Here is a 21593-nt window from a genome sequence, read left to right as displayed (position 1 = left end):
TGTGCTTTTGGCTTGTGGCTTGTCCTTTACGCTGATAGAAACATCGTATGAGCTTTACTTATTATTTTCCCCCCAGATTTTACAGACCAAACTTCAACGTGATGACCAGTGACAGAGGAGTGGAAAGACTTGATCAGCAAACTGCAGATGGCTTGGTGTGGATGCCCTTCACCCTCTTCCCCCCACCCCTCCCCCTCTTTTTTTTTTTTTTTTTCTTTCCATTTTAACTATTTATCAATCATAGAGTGTCACTGGTGACTGGAGGATTAGAGGAGAAAAGGGAGAGAGATATATATGTATTTAAAAATAAAAAATAAAAAAAAAAGTGAAAACACTAACAGAAAATTATATGCCTTGGATGTGCCAAACTGGCCAGGTTGACGTTGATACTCCACTGGGTTTTTTTGGTTCTGATATTCACTTGCATTTGCTTCGACTTCATCATGCTCAGGAGTGTTTTGGTTTTTTTTTCCTTTGCTTTTTTGTTTTTTTAATGTTCGACATCTAACAACTGAGAAGTCCACTGCTGGTGTACATTTGTAAATTTCTCGGTAAAAAATTAAATTCTGCTTGGGACATTTCATTTCTCATGCTTATGCTCAGGGGGTTTGCAAGTGCATCTGGATGAATTGGAAATCCTTTCAAAACTTTTGAAGATTGTTACTGGAACAGCAGAATTGCGTTTGCATGTTTCCAGTCACAGATTCAAGGTGAAGCAGTTTTAAGGTATTGTGACATCATTTGGTTTGAAGAGAAAAGTTCACTTTGCTATTGATGTATTCATTGTGTGTGTCAGTATTATTAAAATATGTGGAAAATAGGAGTAGGTTGAAATTTCAAAGGATGTGATTGCTTTAACACTGAAATAGGCTGGCATCACTGCATTGTTCACTGATTTTAGCGATTCAGTGGAATTTTCCAGTACACAAAGTTAGTTAAAGGCAGGTTTCCAACAGTGAATAGTGTACCTGGTTTGGATTCAGTTACCAGAACAAAGTCACTCGTCTTCCTTGTACAATTATGAAATAAAATTTAAACAAGGCCTCAGATGATAAGCACTGCTTGTTATATTTACTCCTATAACCTGTCTCACAGGCCAGTACAACTTATGTATGTTGGTTATGTCATTTGTGACTGAGTATTACATATGGTAGGAATGTTCATATCAAATCCAGAAACAACAGGTTGCTTTATGGTGAAAGGGGTGACGTGTCATGACTGGAATACTTGCACCAAATCACTTTTGAGTGTTGATTTTTGCCCCTCTCCCCCGCCCTCCCCTTTTTTTCTTTTTAATAAATATATGGTCACATTAAAAGTAACTGCTTTAATATTTCATCAATTTTACCAATGTCCAATACAGAAAATGACAGCCCAGCAAGTGTCACCAATTCCAAGCCACAGCTGGTCTGGGTGTTGTTTATCTGCATTTACATGTTGGTGTAGGGTTTTTTTTTGTGGTTTTTTTTATTTGTATGCAAGTTTTTTGGTTGTTTCTTTTTAACATGAACAGTGTGCTTTGGAGGCATTTGAGACATCCCTTCTGTTTCTGTTTCGGGAAGAGGACAAAACCTATTTGTGCAATACATGTGATTTGCTGGAGAGATGGGTGGTTGGTGTGCAAAATGTATCTCAGATGTGCTTTTGTGGGGAACCGCATTGTTTTTGGAGGATGGGGGGGTATAGATATAGAAGGGAATTGGGGATTTGCTGTAGATATGTTAATATTGTTTTCGCATATCTGTAGATGTGAAATGCTGTGGAAAAAAAGGGGAGAGTGAGAGGGGCGTGGGAAAAGGGGGAGGGGATGGGAGAAATAATGTCATTTGGAATGGACTGTCTGAATGAAGAAAGCTGTAATTCCTTTGTGTGTGTGTGTGTGGTATGGATGTAAATGATTGTTGAACGATCCATTGAAACTGAATGTACATGATGATACTGCCTCCTTGTTTGCTGTTGATGTGTTGTGGTCCGGTGCCTGCGGATGGCAAGTTGCGACTGGTGATGAGTGGTACATAGTCTGTTGCTGAAGTTGGCCGGTGTGAGCGGTGTTTGGTCGCCTGTCTTGTCCCTGCTGGTGGTTGTGTTATCAGATTGAACTTCATCCACATGGTTGGGGACAGTGCTTTGAAAGATGGCATTATCATGAAATGTGCAGTTTTGTTTGAAAACATTATGCCATGCTTACAGAAAAAGGGAAAAAAAAAGGTTATTGAATGTGATATTGTGTTGTTGTTTTCTGAGGGGGCAGGGGAGATTCAGGTGGACGTGTGGTGAACGTGATGTGAAAGTGAGGATTGACCCTTCCAGTTACCTCCCTTCCCCCTTTGCTGTCCTGTGAGCTGCCCCCAGTGTTGCCCCCTTTCCTTTTGTGGCACATTGGATCAGTATGGCTCTTTGTGGTTGGCTGGACTGTTAGCAACAGTGTGAAATGTAGGATCAGTGATCCCTCTATAGAATGGGAAGATGTGTTGTGGAGTGTAAGAATGTTAACTGTTGAAGGGTTGGGGGGGCGGGGGGGGGTGTGACCACTGAATCCATTTGTCATGCAACTCTTTGATGTGATGAATATTGACAGACACTGTCATCATGTCCTTCCTGGACTAGTTTCAGAGGTTTAAAAAAAAAAAGAAAAAGAAAAAAAAAAGGAGGTAGTGTAGTTGTAACGGTTTACAACAAATGGCATTCATCTGCTTAAATGATTTTTGTGTATGATAAGTTTATGTTCATTATTGAAGAATTATGATGAAATAGGAAAAGTTCCGGAACTTACATCACTTGATAAGCGTTATTACAATTATGATAAAATAGAAAATGTACACTATTTGCATCACTTGAGAACAGTCTGTATTACCACCACCCATGATGTGACCCCAACCATTCCTGAAACCCAGACCTTCATCTTCATGTGTGATGATGAAACATGAAATGCTGTTGGTGACTTGGATCACAATAACTGGAATCTTTTTTAAGTTTCCATGACCATGTGCAGTTGACTGGTCAGTAAGCAACAAAAGATAAAGATAACTAGAATCTGAAATATGAGAATTCTATACTGTGAGAATTTGATACAGAAGAAGCAGAAAGGTAATTTGGTAACAGGAAGTAACGACACAGTGATTAAGAAAAAAATATATATAAACATTCCAGTAGTTGAATGAACTGTATTGGAAGTGATTGAATATATTTTACAGTGAAAAATAATTTGACAAAGAATTACAACTTTCATGATTTCTGTTGGAAATTATGCTGAATGGTGTGTTTGATTCGAATACATCTCCACAAACACAATAATTGCATTGTTCAAATATCCAAGGAAATGTCTGTCATGGATATAAGAGAGATGTAATGAACTGAGAGATCTGTCAGTATGCCCTGCATTGTGTGTGATGATTACAGATGAAATAAATCATGGAGAATATGTTCTGAGTTTGCAAAACATGCCCTGATGTGTAATAAAATACATGGGATGGTACAGATGTGTTGTTTTACTTGCAAAAGAAGTGTGTTTCTGTTTTCTTTGCATATGACAGTGTTGTAAAAATCAACAGGTTGCAGTTTTGCCTGTGGAGGAATTTTCCAGATTAAGCCTACATGACAAAATCAAAATAACACTAATTATACTTTTTGCGCTAATTGATTTCGTATATCACTGCTGTATTAAAAAAAAACATTTACCCACACAAACATTCAAACCACCACCACCGCCACTCTGCATCCTTACAAAAAATCACTTCCAAAAACTGTACTGTGTGCTTAAAATATATTGTTTAATTTATGCATGATTTTAGTGATTTGGCGAAAGCTACAATTCCATTTTGACAAATACAATGTTGAACAAGTATTCGTACATAACTTACCACACGGCTTGGTGTTAATCATAACAACCCATATACTTATGCTGTTACCACATGTCAGTGTTGTGGAGAAAAAACTGGAATGCTAGAATGGTATACCAGTATTATTCAAGCTTAGCACTGACATGTATGTTCTTTGGGAAAACAGGTAAACTGTTCCTGTCTGTTTTTTCCATGCTGCTTATTTGAGGTGGTGTTGGGATTGTAGCTTTAGTAATCACATCAACTTCTGGAGCAAATCCGGCAGTAAAGTTCACATTTTACAACAAGAAAAAAAAAGAGAAAAAGATAAACATTAATAAAATCTCATCTTTAAATCACACACATTAATTCAGTATTCATGTCATCATGATTGGTAAAATTTGTAGTCTTCCCTGCACCACGCTATCATCTAACACACATCCCAACACCACAGTAAACACACACATGTACATCAACAACAAAATTGCTCACTATTGCAGTGAACCCAACAGAATCAAACAAGGGAGTTCTTCAAATGAATTGCAGCGGATGTCCACAGATGCGTTTTTACGTGTGTGCGCGCACAAGTGTTGCACAATACAAGACTACCGTCTGTGGCTTGAAACTGACGCAGTACGTGTGATCCCTTTCTCTGAATGCCTCCTGTTCCCAACTCCCCACTGTGCGAGAACACAGGATGGATGAATTGGGGCACAGTGCGTATCATGATTTTACCCTCCAACTCTTCCTGAATGACATGGATGAAGATCACGGACTGGTAATCTAGAGACTGCCATCGCCAATAAGTTGTCTTGGATCTGTCTGTAGCATCCACACCTCTCTGAATGCAAGTCAATATACCGATTCTACTCTATGCATATCAACATTCACTCTACTTACATACAAAAGAAAATATATAGATTTTTAATAAACAGTTGGTCCACTTGAACATGTCGATCAAAATAAACGATAAACACTGCCTTTTTGGGAAGGGGAGTGGGGAACAGTGAAGCTGTACTGAGGAAGGACCGTGCATCTTCAATTCTTCGATCATCTTTTTAAACACACACACACACGTGAAAAGACAGCATACAAGCCCTTATTGTTTTCACTGGCAAAATGATTAATGGGAAAGAAAAAAACAAAAGAGAAGTTACCAACAATTTGTGAGCAAGAACCCTGCAATACACATTACAATAAACAGTCGACACAGTGTCAACAGATATAAGTAAACCATTTTAAGTCCTCTGATCCTGCACCAACAACAAACTAAAACATCATAAACTGACACCCGTGACAGTTGTGCAACACCAGATCTGAACTGTAAAAACTACTCATGCATTTCATCAGAAACAACAAGGGAGTTCTTTAAAAAAATAAAAAAATAAAAAAGCTTCAAAGCTCTACAAAATGCTGAAAAAAAGGAATTAAAAAAAACCCACTTGGATGCACTTTCTGTTTTTCTACAAAGTCAATTTCTTTTTTCAATACATTCCACGTTCACCCTTCCAGGTAAGCTGGCCAAAAAGATCATACATGGATTTTGCTGGTAACACACAGATGATGAAGATAAATGCTCAAACCAGTCAAAGTGGAATTTTGCCATTTCCCTCGGAGGTAACAAGTCCATTTATCAGTACTGATAAATGGTAGGTAGTACATTTTTTTTTTATATATATACTGGTAGTATCTGCTTTTAATCCCTTCGCTGTATTTTTCATAAACCACATGGAAACGGTGTTGATGAGTAGGTTGCCACAATAGTTTAAGTAGAATGTGTGTACACAGTCTTCAGAATATTATTTTAACAATAAACTTTTCCACTAGTATAATCAACCATTCGTATAATCAATCCTTAGATACACGGTTTTATAAAAGAACATACTGCAAAGTAAAATCTTCAAATGCTCAACGACTGATAACAATGTAGAAATCAAAATGAAGTAATTAAAGGTCATAGCACAGACAGTAAGATACTCAGACAACATTCAAAACATTCTTATGCACCAGTGCAATCAAACACTTACAGACATTCATGAATACAAGATGTTTCATGCAAAACTTTTGTACTTTTCACCCTTGAAAGATTTCCAGGTTGACCAGACACCTATGTTCTAGCTTTGCTGGTCAGTGAAACACAATCATCCACCATTTCTCTCGGAGAACAAATGTCCAACCTGGGTTGATGTGGCAGGCTAGACCAGCCACATGACCTACACTTTAACCAGCTATTGGTCAGTTTAATTTGGCAACGCGTTGACCACTGAGGATATAAATCATAAAAACTCAACAGAACACCCAACAGGGCTATGAATTGAAGTGATACCGTGAAAATGTTCTCCGTACACAGTTCACATCGCCTGTACTACAAGATTCACAAAAAGTTCAGGACCACTTGGGTTCTTGCAATTTTTTTTCTTGTGGGCATGATGAAATGGTGCTGTGTTTCTGCAAACAGCGATGTATGCAGCCAATGTACTTCTTTCAATTTTATGATAATCTACAACTAGTGTTTACAAACCCACTGTATAACTGTAGATTTTGGGTCAAAACTTTGATTTTTCAAACGCATTTTTCAAGCCTGAAACAGTCGTAAGTGCATTCTGTGAGAGGCCAGTGGTGGACCATATGCAGCCTGCATAATTCAAACCATCTCCTTTTTTAAAACATGAAAACATATCTGCTTTTATGAAGTGGTCCTTAACTTATTTTGTGAAGTCTATGTGGTACAGCAAGTGCATTCTGGTTGGCAACTGTGATTTTCTTCAAACCAAACCTGACACAGTTCTGACTGCACAGTGGTCATGTGGTTACCATACAGATAAATCATCTATCGTCATCATCATTGCAAGACAGCCGACATATTCTTCACGAAAAATCAGTTGTTTTATTACTTTACTTTTTCCTCATTACACGAGCAGAGACAGCAAACATCCCGAAGTAATCACAGTGTAAACAAAAGGTGGAGACAAAGGTGGGCAAGGAAGAGGAAACCATCCTAAGTGGAGACCTAAGGTGGACGAAGAGCAAACCATCCTAAGTGGAGACAAAGGGAGGCAAGGAAGAGCAAACCATCCTAAGTGGAGACAAAGGGAGGCAAGGAAGAGCAAACCATCCTAAGTGGAGACAAAGGGAGGCAAGGAAGAGCAAACCATCCTAAGTGGAGACAAAGGGAGGCAAGGAAGAGCAAACCATCCTAAGTGGAGACAAAGGGTGTAAATAACGAGTACAGCCGGCAAGGTTCTCAATATGGAAGACAAAAGTTCATGGTGGGGGAGTTCACAAACAGGGTGTTATATCTGCTGTCCCCTTGTATCGTATTTCACACCTGGGGATGGGGAATGGTGGGGGGAAGGGAGAGTAAGGGGTGGGGTGGAGGGGGAATGAGAGCTGGGTGGGTGATGGTGGTTGGAGGGTTTGGGAGGGGGAAGGGGTGGTAAAACACCACCACCTCACACCCTTTCACAGGACGCTTCCAAGGATCAGACTCGCAAACAAGCAGCTACACAATTATAATAACCTCTTGGAGACTTATCCACCCAACAGCAACATCACCACCATCAGAATGGCACCATGACATGGCAGGTTAAGTATGACACACGCAGCAAAGTCAAGCACAAACACAGCCATAATGACAAGTCTGTGATTGCATTTTGTCAGTGTTCTCCATAAACCACTGTGATGGAATGGAACACGACTGGTGGATATGGTTATCATGACACTTAATTAATGACAGGAAACCTCCTTGGCTAATTCCCCACCAATGGATGGTAATAGCTTTTTCAGGGTAGTTTTTCTTTATTTCGTTCTCTCCCCCTGACCCATCTAGTCACAGTGGCAACCAGCTCTTTATTCTCAACATTTTTTCTGCCTGGAAAAATGATTTTCAGCAATATTTAACAGCATTTGGGGTTTTGTTGGGGTTTTTTTTACAAACAAATTCAACATTATTTTTAGCACATACAGATCAAAATTAGACATTCAATCACGTTTGTATTGCGTAGCTCTACAACATAAACTCTGTTTTTCTCACCCCAGTCACAGTTTCAAACAAGATTCTGAAAAAGTTTGCAATTTGCCCCAAATATTGAAAAACAAAACGTCCAACATTATGTCACTGACTTCAAAATGATTCAACATTTATGTACACATACATGCTCTCACCCACACACTCTCTCTCTACAAAATGTAAGTTTCCCTCAGGTATACAAAGAACACATCTTGATCACTGATCCACATTTTAATTATTTCCACACTCCTTATCACCCCCCCCCCCTCCCCAACCGCTTTCAACTCAGCAGTCTACCCTCCCCCTCCTCCTAAAGTCCTAACATGAACTGTTTCAATCAGTTTCATGCAAATGTGTTTGGAAAAGGGGGGGTGGGGGTAGGGGGGGGGGGAAGATTCTCTGAAAAAAACGGAATGCTGAACAGTTTATCAACAGAACACACAGTGTCGAACACACACAGTGCACATGTCCTGACTGCCTAATGCCTCCTACACTGATACAGAACACACACACACACACGCACACACACACACGGACAACAGACACACAAAACAATATCACAATAATAGCAAAAAGTGAACTAGGTCCCGAACACCCTGCATAACCATTAACGACACCACACTGTAACAACATTTTGCTTCAACAAGAACAAAACAACACTAATGACTCTCAGAGAGCTGCCAATCTATGTCCGCATCAGCACAGAGAAGGAAGTATAACGCTTAGACTCACGCATTATGGGGCACGCCCAAACGAGGTATATCAGGGTTTTACGTTCGGTTCAGCAAACTGTGGGTCTTTTGACTGGTTTACCACACAATCAAATCAATGGACTGTTTTCTAAATGCCAGGAAAAACGCCTATCTTCTTCCTCCGCCATCACCCACGCCACATTCCACTTTCACTGTAGAGTCCACCACACTCTTTGGTAAGTGAAACAGTGACAGAGAGAGACTGTGTGTGTGGGGGTGTGCATGCGTGCCAGATTATGTGTATGATAGAGAGAGTGTGACAGTGTGAGTGACAGTGTGTGTGTGTGTGTGTGTGTGTGTGTGTGTGTGTATTTTCCTGTGGAGAGAGTTTTCAGTATCAAAAAGGAAGAATATGGAACATGAACAGGGACAATAGTAACAATCATAACATTCAGAGTTTGAAACTGTGGTCGCACGTTTCTTTTGCGGATGAATGAGAGAAGCCTATGCAAAAAAACAACAACTTTTGGCCTGACGGAGAAAAACCTACCAAAAAACATTTTGGCATGACCGACTTTCAGAAAAAAATCAGAAAGTGCCCTGCCGCATCAATGGGTCACTGGGTATGTCTGGTCAATAACCAATGACAGACTCCTAACCCAAACCCTGCTGTCATGGACTGACATTGTGTGACCAAACAATTCACACCTGAGAATTAACACTTAATAGCTGATGAAGGTCACTGCCCTGTGAAAATAAACAGACCAGACGCAACATCATCAATGGGTCATTCGGTTTGTACGGTCAATGACCAATGACAAGACTCCTTACCCAAACCCTGCTGTCATGGAACTGACCCTTTACAAAGTCTCCCATCGACACTGTGTGGCTAAACTATTCACACCTGTGCATCAACACTTAATAGCTGATGACGACCACTGCCCTAAAACAGACCAGACACAACACCTGCACAAAGACAAGTCACAGAACACAAATCCAAGATGGTACAACCCAACGATGGATCTATACAGACAGAGACATCTGAAAAGCATCAATAATCAACCCAACTGGGAGAACAGTTAGGAATTTTTTTAAAAGCCATGCAAAGAACAATCAGAAGTTTAAAAGAAAGACACGTACTCAAATATCTGTGATGAACAATTAAAAAAAAAAGTATTGATCATCTTATCATCAACCACAAAGCCTGTTCACAAAGACAAGAGAACTCACAGTAATATCTTCTTGTACTTGAGGGAGCAGAAAGACCACAATGGTAAACACTCAGTAATTCCTTCACAATAAACCTCAACATTCACCCATCTGGGGGTAGGGGGAGGTTGAGGTGGGAGGGAGGGAGTGACTATTGAACAAACGTGACCATCAGAAGTGCGCTAGGTTATTGCAAACACCAGGAAGCATACAAACGGTAAGCAAAAATACAAACATATAAATAGCTGCAGTTAATTCTCAACACAAACCTCATCCACAAATACATATAACCAGATTTCGTGGACAGGTGTTTTTTTTTCTTTTTAAAATAAAACAAGACAGACTTGTTTCTTTCACATAAAAAAAACTATTAAGGACTTGGGTCTGTACTTTTATGGAAGACACACACAATTGACAAATACAACCACAAAACAGGGATGGAGAAAAGGGTGTCCCTGTTCCACAACACGCCAAATGCTGATATATGGATAAATGGATCACTGATATGCACACCTGATCTTCTGTATGCGTATACACAGAAAGAGAGTTCAGGCACTAACAGGTTTGCACATCTGATGACCAGGGAGATCAGAAAAATCTCCACCCACAACCTAGAGGGCAACAAGAGCAGGATTCAACCCCAGGACTCCAAACGCTTTAAGCATTTGGCTTCTGAATCTGTCCAGGACAGCCCAGTACCTACCTTTGCTATCTATACTCTTTGGCAGGGTCAAACAGAAGCCAACGTGTTGCGATCAAGATCAGCAAGAACTGTCCTACATAGGATTACACCATGAGCTGAGCTCGCTTCCAACAAGGGGCAGGTTCCAATAAATGTGTTGATGCAAAAAAAAAAAAAAAAAAAAAAAAGCCCCCCCCCCCAAAAAAAAAGCGGTGCTGCTTATTCAGTTCACCGTCTTGAAATAGAATTCTGACTATGACAAGGCGGGCCTCTTGTCTCTACTCAACTCATGGGATGACTGAAGTCGTGCCACGTATAAGCTGAATTTTGAGTTTTGTGCTTCTAGTCGACAAGTGTGTGTCTGTGTCTGTGTGTGTGTGTGTGTGTGTGTGTGTGTGTGTGTGTCCAACTGAAGAAGCAAAAAAATTAAACCGAAGCCATTCAGAAAACAAACAAACAAAAACAAAACAAAACAACAACAACAAAAAAAACACCCACCTAAAACAACTCCCCTGCCCCAAAACAAGATCCTGCTTTTTCCTCATTCTTTGAATCATGACCACAGGCAAACAAGTAATACATTCAAAATAACTTATAACCATTTGAATGAGACAGCCCCTACACAAGGTTATCACAAATATGATCTTATTCAAAGACAACACTCTCTAAATGTTTCTCAATGGCATTCACACACAAATATAATCTTATTCAAAGACAAAACACTCTAAACATTTCTCACTGGCATTCACACTGGCCTATCAACACCTGTCACAAAGAACACATTTCCAACATACGGACGCCTGTCACTGCGCTGTCAGTTCTCACGTCTGGCTCGTTTCTTTTTGCTTTTAGGAGCTTCTATCCACTGGTCTGGAAAAACATCACACAACAAGCAAGAACATTTAATTTTTTTACCCTGGTGGGGCACAGAGGATATAGTAACATCATAATGATCTAGATGGGATATGGAGGATATAATGTAACATCATGATGACCTAGGATATCAAGCAACATAATGTTCTAGATAGGGTACAGAAAATATAAAGTGACATCATGATGATATAGGTGTGATGTGGAAGATATAAAGTAACGTCATAATGATCTAGGTGGGATACGGAGGATATAAAGTAAAACCATTGCAATCACACACACACACACACACACACACACACATATGGATTTAATGCTGAATAAACCACCTCACTGCAGTTGGAATATTACTCCCAAGAGCATTAAGGCCGTGAGAGGGAAAAACGGGAACAAGACAGAAGACAGAGGGGGCAGACATACTGAGAGAAACAAAGAGAATGTAAACTGAACCAGCGGCACTTGCACATCACGGTTCAACATGGCGGCATGCTTCATGAAGCTGAGTAATATATATTGGGTAAATGTAGATTCAAGAACCATGAGGACAGTAACAAACCTTTCTGCATAAATAATCAAGCTATTCATGGTAGATTTTTTTCACTAAAATGAGTGGAAGGAAAAAAACACATGCTATCTCCAAACAGTTGCAGTTACAGATTAACGACTGAATAGCTTCACCTCATTATCATACGGACTTTTAACACTATTTGAAATTCTAACAGAAGAAAGTAAAATGTGACACTGATTTGCAGCACCTTTCCACACTTACAAACTCACAGAATCATTCACCGATCACTGTTGGAATAAATGCAAACTATCCTAAATAAGCTTCAAAATGCAAACTATCTTAAGTAAGCTTCATTACATATTACAGCTTTTTATATATGTATACAAATTATTCATTATAATTCTTCTTGCACCCATTTTTTAATATATTTTTTAAACCTATGCTGTTGATTAGCATTCTTGTCAGAGAAGGGCTGTCACCTCACAGAGATAAGACAGAGCTTACAGGTCAGGATGTCAGTGAAGGGCTGTCACCTCACAGAGATAAGACAGAGCTTACAGGTCAGGATGTCAGTGAAGGGCTGTCACCTCACAGAGATAAGACAGAGCTTACAGGTCAGGATGTCAGTGAAGGGCTGTCACCTCACAGAGATAAGACAGAGCTTACAGGTCAGGATGTCAGTGAAGGGCTGTCACCTCACAGAGATAAGACAGAGCTTACAGGTCAGGATGTCAGTGAAGGGCTGTCAACTCACAGAGATAAGACAGAGCTTACACATCAGGATGTCAGTCACCACTCACACACTTTTTCCTCTTGGTATGGCATTACTTTTTGTTCAACAGAATCACTTACACGACTGGTGAGTACACAAAACGTAGTAATCACACTTCATGCCACACTGATCTCATTCCATCAAGGTCCAGCAGTCAAGGGGTTAAACAATCCCCAGCATGGGAGGAAGACAACTCACCTGACGACCCCCCCAAGTCATCAAACGACACAGGTGAAACAGCTGCCGCCTCTGCTTTGGTCACCTGTGGAGCCGCAGCCGCTGGTGCCGCTGTTAACAGACACTTTCATCATTATTATTATCATCATCATCATTAATATCATCAACATTGTCATCAACCTTTTTACTGCCTCCAACGGGTGTACTGGTAGGTGAAGGGCTCTCACCTGACACAGGTAAGACTGAGCTTACAGGTCAGGATGTCAGTGAAAGGCTGTCATCTCACACAGGTAGGACTGAGCTCACAGGTCAGGATGTCAGTGAAGGGCTGTCACCCGACACAGGTAAGACTGAGCTTACAGGTCAGGATGTCAGTGAAGGGCTGTCATCTCACACAGGTAAGACTGAGCTTACAGGTCAGGATATCAGTGAAGGGCTGTCACCCGACACAGGTAAGACTGAGCTTACACGTCAGGATGTCAGTGAAGGGCTGTCATCTCACACAGGTAAGACTGAGCTTACAGGTCAGGATGTCAGTGAAGGGCTGTCACCTCACACAGGTAAGACTGAGCTTACACGTCAGGATGTCAGTGAAGGGCTGTCATCTCACACAGGTAAGACTGAGCTTACAGGTCAGGATGTCATTGAAGGGCTGTCACCTGACACAGGTAAGACTGAGCTTACAGGTCAGGATGTCAGTGAAGGGCTGTCACCTGACACAGGTAAGACTGAGCTTACAGGTCAGGATGTCAGTGAAAGGCTGTCACCTGACACAGGTAAGACGAGCTTACAGGCCAGGATGTCAGTGAAGGGCTGTCATCTCACACACGTAAGACTGAGCTTACAGGTCAGGATGTCAGTGAAGGGCTGTCCTCTCACACACATAAGACTGAGCTTACAGGTCAGGATGTCAGTGAAGGGCTGTCACCTCACACAGGTAAGACTGAGCTTACAGGTCAGGATGTCAGTGAAGAGCTGTCGCCCGACACAGGTAAGACTGAGCTTACAGGTCAGGATGTCAGTGAAGAGCAGTCACCTCACACAGGTAAGACTGAGCTTACAGGTCAGGATGTCAGTGAAGGGCTGTCACCTCACACAGGTAAGACTGAGCTTACACGTCAGGATGTCAGTGAAGGGCTGTCACCTCACACAGGTAAGACTGAGCTTACACGTCAGGATGTCAGTGAAGGGCTGTCACCTGACACAGGTAAGACTGAGCTTACACGTCAGGATGTCAGTGAAGGGCTGTCACCTCACACAGGTAAGACTGAGCTTACAGGTCAGGATGTCAGTGAAGAGCTGTCACCTCACACAGGTAAGACTGAGCTTACAGGTCAGGATGTCAGTGAAGGGCTGTCACCTCACACAGGTAAGACTGAGCTTACACGTCAGGATGTCAGTGAAGGGCTGTCACCTGACACAGGTAAGACTGAGCTTACACGTCAGGATGTCAGTGAAGGGCTGTCACCTCACACAGGTAAGACTGAGCTTACAGGTCAGGATGTCAGTGAAGGGCTGTCACCTCACACAGGTAAGACTGAGCTTACAGGTCAGGATGTCAGTGAAGGGCTGTCACCTCACACAGGTAAGACTGAGCTTACACGTCAGGATGTCAGTGAAGGGCTGTCACCTGACACAGGTAAGACTGAGCTTACAGGTCAGGATGTCAGTGAAGGGCTGTCACCTCACACAGGTAAGACTGAGCTTACACGTCAGGATGTCAGTGAAGAGCTGTCACCTCACACAGGTAAGACTGAGCTTACAGGTTAGGATGTCAGTCACCATTCTGTATTTGGACTTCTTTCTCTTGAAAACACATCATTTGTGTGAAGGAAAAATCCTTCACAAAGTACGGAAAAAGTGTAGATTGCATTTAAAATTCATGCCACACAGATCCTTTTTCACAAAAGACATGCAGTCGAGGGTTTAAAGGATATTTCAATAGCACGTAACTGTAGACCACACAAGCTTTACAATGACAGTATATAGAGCTTTTTTCTTTCTCTACATGATACAAATAAAAAAATCAACATCAAATAAACAATGGTCAGTATATAAAGCACAAGGGTACACACAGAGATTTCAATCTTGAAATACCATGTGCTCAAACATACACAGTTTGAAGCCATGCATACTTGCAGATGTGCATGCACATACAAATGAATCGATCTGGAGTCTTGCTGGCATGACAAATGAGCTTGCACACATGTGGGCACACCCAAATAAATCTACTTTGAGTCTCTTTGTTGGCATGACAAATGAGCAGATAAATATTATACAAATGCATAAATATTTCAAGGTGTATAGTTAAAACATACAAGCAGACCTACCGGCCTCACTGGCTGCAGATTTATTTTTCTGTGCAGACTTTTTAGCTGCTTTGGGACTAGGGGCAGCTTCTGCAGGTTTGCTGGCTTCTGTTGGCTTTGCTACCACTACCGGCTCTTCTTTGGCTGTATTGGCAGGCTGCAGGCACACCCACACAAACAAGGAATGCATTAGTAACTGTCATTACCCAGTGAAGATATCCGTCACACACTTAAAATGTGCTAGTACCATGACAGGACTTTGTATGAGATTTTTTTGTTGTCCTGTTTATCTGTAGTATGCATTACTGTGGTGTATTCCAACATGTTCTGAATATTTTTTTTTTAAACTTTAGAAAAAAAAGAAAAAGAGAATCACTACCATGGTTTTACTGGGGGTTTTTTTTACAAGCCATTGGGCATGCTGGATGTCTGCATGTGTGAGTGCATGTGCATGTGTGTGTGAGCATGTGCATGCATGTGTGTGGGTGAATGTGTGTGTACTTGGAAAGACGAGGAGTCTCCTAGCATCACAATGCGCAGCTTGTAATATCAAAGTTATATAAGAATACTAATACTATCTTACCCAAATGTTTTTCTTTTTACACAATAACTGATGTGTGCATGGTGATCAGTGAAGGGTGTGTCACTTATTCATTTTTCTCTCTGATATTTGCTGACGGGCATATTAAGTGAGCAGAAAGAGAATTTTCTGTTTTGGTTGAAGCAGACAAAGTATTCTGAACTGAACTGAACTGAACTGAACTGAATTGAATTCCAGACATACACACAAGCACATGTACACATAAACACATGTACTCAAACACACACACACACACACACACAGCTTTGTGGACATACCTGAGCAACAGTGGAGGAGGCACCAGCGGACACAGCCTCTTTGTTCTTTTTCTTCTTGGGGCTTTTGGCTGGCTTGGTCTCCGTGTCAGATGATCCACTTTGCACAGCCGCCGTGGGCTGAGCCACAGGGATCGGTGCGGGGGTGGGGGTGGGGGTGGGCTCATCCGCCGCTGGTACCACCATCACCTCCTCTCCACTGCTGACAGGCTTCTTGTCTTTCTTCTTCTTGGTCTTTTTTGTCTGCACCACCTCCAAGTCCTGGGGATAAAAAAAAAAAAAATGTCAAAAAGCATTTGTTGACATTCTTTTTTTCTGACAGGTTATGTGACAGAAGACAGGAACAACAGTTTCAGTAAAAAACAGAAGCTGAAGCTGTTGCATACACTGGTTCTCTCTAATTTCTTGTATACATGATTGACGTGCACACACAGACACATACACACACACATACCTGCGCGCACATTAAAACAGAAAGAAAGGTGGGGGTTTTTTTCTCTAAAGCACACACACAAATGAAGAAAAAACATGAAACTTTCAATCATGTAATGGGAAATGGGAGGGGACTTCAACCAACTGTCCTCCATAAGCCCTATCCCCCCCCCCCCCTTTTACCCCCACCCCCAATCCCCCTCCAAAACCCCTCTTTCTTTTTTTTTTTTTTGCTTTTGTTTGTTGGTTTTACCTCAGTGTCCACTGGTGCTGGTTTTATCTCCATCTTAGTCACAGGACTAGCGGCGGCAGCAGCAGCAGCAGCAGCACTGTTATTGCTGTTGTCTCCCCCTGCTGCCTCCACTTTCAGATCCTCCACTTCTTTGGCCTGAAAAAAATAACTGGTCAATAAACAGACCTATACAGTACCTAGTCATATGATTTTGCTTCAATCTTTTTTACAGTAATTCCAATAAAAATATACAACACATTATAACATCCATCAAAACATACAGCTTGGTCCAGCCAAGTGAGCAAACATGAACTATGACAAGGTATCAGAAGTATATACAAAGTTCAATGTCTACAACAAATTATTCATAAATACTTTACATAAAAAATTGTACATGCATACACACATATATCATAATATTAATAATAATAATAATAATAATAAACGTGATAATAACTTAATCAATATAGTGCCCCTCCATGCACACAGTAAAATGATGGGCATGCAGTACGATTCTAGTTCACTAACCAGGATTTTTACCCCCAACCCCACACTTTTTAACCCCCAAGTTTCGTTTCTGGAAATGGTCAAAAGACAGTCCCACACTATGCCTGTTTTCCAGGTTCTAAAACCAAAAAACTTCAGCCTCCTGTCTCATACTTCACTTCACAGCACTGCTTGGAGTAAATAAAAAAAAAGGGCTTCATTCACCCAAGAAAATCACTCACTGCTGTAAACACTCCTCATCTGTTTCTTTATATTAACTACACCCCTCATCTGTTTCTATATATTAACTACACCCCTCATCTGTTTCTATATGTTAAATTCTTCAATTCAACTTTAATCTTAAAATTTTGTCTAAAAAAAAAAAAAATAAAATAAAATAAAAGTTGGCTTTCAGACAGTTATCAGTATCTAGAAGCCCTTTAGGTTTCAAACCCATACCCTATACTCTCAGAAAATTGCTTGATCCTTGTAACATTCAGTCTGAGGCTCAACCAATGCATGGCACTAGGGAGAAGAGAGGAAATTTTCCCCCTTAAAAAGTATATTGGAAAAAAAACAAAAAAACCAAGTCATATTTATCATGACCCAATGCTGCACAGACTTCAGCAGGCATCTAATTCCTGTTCTGTGCAAACTACTAATCCACTCATGCAAAGAAATTCAAAGATGTAACCAGTGATCTCCCTTGGTATTTTACCTCCCTTCTAAGTGCCTAATCAGCACCCTCTTTGATGGCACTTGAAACATAACCAGTGAGGGATGCAGAAAACAGAAGAAGAGTAAAAAAAAAAATTTTTTTAATAAAAATTAAAAAAAAATTTTTTTAAATTAAAAAAAACAAGTTCATGTTTCATCAATGAACCTTGGATGGCTTCTTCTTTTTCTTGGTTTTCGGTTCTCCTGCACCACTGGCACTCTCTGGCTCTGTGTCGTTGGTCGGCTTCAGGAGCTCCTCAGGAACAGCGTTATCGGTTTTCTTGGTCTCCTCACCGACTGCTGCCCCATCCTCCTTCTTCGGCTTTGTCTTCTTTTCCTTCCTCGACCTCTGAACTTCCCACTCCCCTGAAGCACGGTCACAATTTGCTTTAATAATGATGATCATAATCATGGTCCTTTGGTGCTCAAATGTAGGTATGAATAACAGGATCTAACTGTTTTCAAAGATAGAAAAAAGAGACAGTAATGACATAAACAACAACCACCAAAAAGGTTGCACTAAAATTACTATTTCATGGTACATGTGTAACTAAGTAGTTCACTGATTCAGTATTTAGTCTTTTTAATAAATGATATTATATCCCCACACCACCAAAAAAAGGAAATTGAGTTTGAAGTTTGAAGGGGGATGTGTTGCAATGAGCTGGATATGGCAGAAGTGCCCTGAATGCAAAAAAAAACCAAACAAACAAGGAAGATCAAAAGACTTACCATCATCTTCCAGTGTGACGGTGGCCTTGACAACGTTCACAGTTTTGTCCTTTGCCTGTTCCTTGGCTTCCTTCTTGGTCTGAAACATCACACAGCACACTGTGAAACAGGTCTCATCATGTCTATTTTGTGTGGCTTTGAAGTATTCTTTATCATTTTTACGAAGTTTTGTAATCTGGGGGGATAAAATTAAGAAGGGCTGACCTCATCAGCTTAGTTTCCTTTTCTTTGCCTGAAGAAGCTTTATGTCATGAATTGTGTTGTTTTGCATACATGTATATTTTCTGTTTAAAATAGTGTGATTGGATTTTTTTTTTTTTTTTTTTTAAATATAGATGGGAAGTCCTGATAGCCCTATACAGATGGTTGGACTGTAACTACAATAAAGTATTGCTACTGTTAACAGCAGTGTCAAAAAAAAGTCACACCTGTCATTCAATTTACAATATCCTGTGCTACTTCAAACCTAAAAATAAAATAGCCTGTATTAAAAAAAAAAAAAAAAGAAAAGAAAGAAAAAGAAAATTACTTATGTTTATCTGCAAGCAAAGCAACATTTTCTATGACAGTATGAGGTACAGTGAATATTACATTCAAATCAAATTTAGATAATCTATTAAAGTATAAACTATAAAAGACTAATTCGCAAGAGTCACATTATTCAAGAAAAAGTCTAATTTAACGCAAAGTACTTGAAAAAAAAAATCCTTCCAGAGTTCATTCTCCACTGTCTTACCAACAGAATCATGAGAATGTCTCACTCAACTATCTGAGCATTTGCAACAAGTTCAGAAGTTGTCACTGATCACAGTATCCCAAAGTAATTTTTCAGACAAAGTTTCCTGTATACATATATTCATCTTCAAGAAGGCATCAAACTATCAAAGAATGCAGACTGATCCATATGTTGCATCACATCTGCTTTAAAAAGAATATTTTTTTAAAAACAGGAAGGAAGCAAATATTTGACCTACATAAAGTACAGCCCCAATGCACTGGTCAGGCATTGAGTTCAATTGTGTCTGTATTCATTCATTCTGAATAGTGTTATCAATGTAATGTTACACCCATTTCTATTATCACTGTATCAAGTTACACAAATCTCTGTACAATGTTACAGTACACCAATCTGTTATCACTATCATGTTACACCAACCTCTGTTATCACCATATTAATTATTTTTCACTGCCCGAAAGAGTCAGTTTCCAGGTCATTTCCAGATTAAAACCAATGGCATTTTCTAATTCATCTGTGGGAAAAGTAACATTAATTTTGTCAGAACATAAGAATCAAACTTATCACTGCACTAATTAATGTTAATGATTTTTTTTTTCTGATGTGCAGTTTTACCTGTGAAATAAAAGAGCGAGTTTGTGTGGTGTCAAATTGCTTAGAGTTTGACTGCTTATAATCAATAAAAGGACCTTTCCTGCAAACAACACAGCAAAAATACATTCAACTGTAACAGTTTGTTTTTCTTTTCTTTTTTTTCTTTCTATTCTTGTCATAAAGAACTGTGTGCCAGTTTTTTTCTTCTTTTTTTCCCCCTATTCTTGTCACAAAGAAATGTATTGAATCTGATGTGCAACACACTGTAAGTGTAACTAGCTTCTCCAGTGAGTCCATTCCATAGATCCTTCAAATTCAGAAACCATGCAATAATACTACATTTAATGACTTAGTATACTATACATGACTTAAATAAACAAATTAGAATCAGATAATTACATAACAGCTGAAACATAAAAGTCTCCTGCAAAATATGTTTCACTCTCTCACTACCAGAACTACTGTTAACTGTGCCAGCCATAAAAAAAGAAATAAAACTGTTTCACTAGTTTCAGTCAGCAAACTCAAAGGGTAAAAAGGAAAAACTGTCAAAAGGAATCATCTAAAATAGAAAAATAAACAAGTTTATCAAGACCTGTTCTGGACAAACAAAAAAAAGACTTTTCTTGCTTCGTCTTTCTTTTAAAAAAAAAAAAATCTTTTTTCTTACTTTGTCTTTCTTTCCATCAGGCTTTGGGCTCTTGGTCTCAGTACGGTTTGCCTTTGGTGTGGCCGCCTGCTTGCTGGGTTTGGGTGAACTGGATCTGGGGGTTGAGTCTTCTGGTACCGGCACAGCAACTGTCTGTCCACTGTTCACTGTTTTTGGCTGAAATGGTCAAACACATATAGTGATATAAATTTAATCAGCTTCACCAATCACACTGAACACTGAATATACTCTACTTTCTCTAGTCTACACTTCTTCACCTCAACTCTTTTATTGGTCTTCTTTACGGCATTCAAGAAGGGTAGAAAAGATGAGTATATTACAATATTAACCCAAAACAAAATGAAAATAATTCTAATAAAAAAAGGGCAGTGTTTGTTTTCTCCATCCTCTAGTTGAACAACTTACTGAGGAACAGTTTGTGAATCTAACTCTAGGATGTGCATATTCCACTCTCAGTGATAGTCATTAATTTATTTTTAAAGGTAATGCAGCATTAATATCCAACAATGACATATATATATATTTCAATAGTTTTCTGCCTTTCAGAAATTAGTTTCCACTTTTCAAATTTATAATGGATCCCATATACTGATATAATGCTAGTTTTCTAAGTTAAGTAGGACTGTTCACAAACTTGTCCGTGTACAGGGAGTTCACCTGCTGCAAAATAAGACAAGTTCCAGCTGACACTGAATTAACCATGCAATGCTACACGCATTTTGTATTGAATATATATTATCTCTAAATGACAGTCGAAAACAATAATCGGTTGAGCGCAATCGAAACCAGAAAGTTAGTTTTATACGCACCTTGGTTTTTTTCCCTTTTCGTGTATTCTGCTTGCGTTCGTCTTCAAAATCAAAGCTGGGAGGCTGCACAGGCGACTTAAACCCGAAGAGAAAAACCAAGAACGCGCACACAATAACCGCGCAAACTGGAATTGCAACATGCGCTGACGCTATTTCGGTGATTTCCATGCTGATGTTTTACCAGTCCAGTTAAATAAATTGAAAAATAAAGAACAATATGGGTCACATATGCCACTCGACAGCAGAAGCTTGAACGAGTCCCTGCTGACGTGAAATGCCTTCTA

General features: G+C 39.9%; 2 protein-coding genes across 3 annotated transcripts in view; one reads left to right on the top strand and one right to left on the bottom strand.

Moving 5' to 3' along the window:
• The window catches only part of LOC143280022 (HBS1-like protein), a 33582-nt gene extending 30107 nt beyond the window's left edge, over positions 1-3475 (top strand). The window contains exon 18 of the mRNA XM_076584481.1: positions 77-3475. Coding sequence (XP_076440596.1) covers positions 77-112 — 36 coding nt within the window. The 3' untranslated portion in view covers positions 113-3475. The remainder of the gene's footprint in view (positions 1-76) is intronic.
• Positions 3476-4057: 582 nt separating this feature from the next.
• LOC143280021 (uncharacterized) lies at positions 4058-21562 on the bottom strand. Of its 2 annotated transcripts, XR_013054983.1 has the most exons (10): positions 21310-21562; positions 20501-20656; positions 18501-18579; positions 17935-18134; positions 16587-16721; positions 15905-16162; positions 15068-15203; positions 12759-12848; positions 6867-11280; positions 4058-6828 (listed from the first exon to the last, which is right to left on the bottom strand). XR_013054983.1 is itself a non-coding variant. In XM_076584479.1 (9 exons), exons 1-9 carry the CDS (start codon positions 21475-21477, stop codon positions 11225-11227), a joined length of 1278 nt encoding a protein of 425 aa, XP_076440594.1. In that variant the 5' UTR covers positions 21478-21562; the 3' UTR covers positions 4058-11224. The 2 variants fall into 2 exon arrangements, 1 of the variants encoding a protein (XP_076440594.1); XM_076584479.1 differs by having other exon boundaries at positions 4058-11280.
• Between the last annotated feature and the right edge of the window lie 31 nt (positions 21563-21593).

This window comes from Babylonia areolata, chromosome 3 (assembly GCF_041734735.1).
Source record: "Babylonia areolata isolate BAREFJ2019XMU chromosome 3, ASM4173473v1, whole genome shotgun sequence".
Classification (NCBI taxonomy): Eukaryota; Metazoa; Mollusca; class Gastropoda; order Neogastropoda; family Buccinidae; genus Babylonia; species Babylonia areolata.
Note: the sequence above shows the minus strand (reverse complement) of the source record. Positions and strands in the feature narration are given on the sequence as shown.

What these genes read in the sequence shown, in the direction of transcription:
- LOC143280021 (XM_076584479.1), bottom strand. Translation starts at nt 21,477, where the DNA reads ATGGAAATCACCGAAATAGCGTCAGCGCATGTTGCAATTCCAGTTTGC. An exon ending in CAGCACCAGTGGACACTGAG is followed by an intron (nt 16,163 to 16,586) that starts GTAAAACCAACA and finishes TTTTATCCCCAG; the next exon opens with GACTTGGAGGTGGTGCAGAC. An exon ending in TGACTTGGGGGGGTCGTCAG is followed by an intron (nt 11,281 to 12,758) that starts GTGAGTTGTCTT and finishes ATGTTTTTCCAG; the next exon opens with ACCAGTGGATAGAAGCTCCT.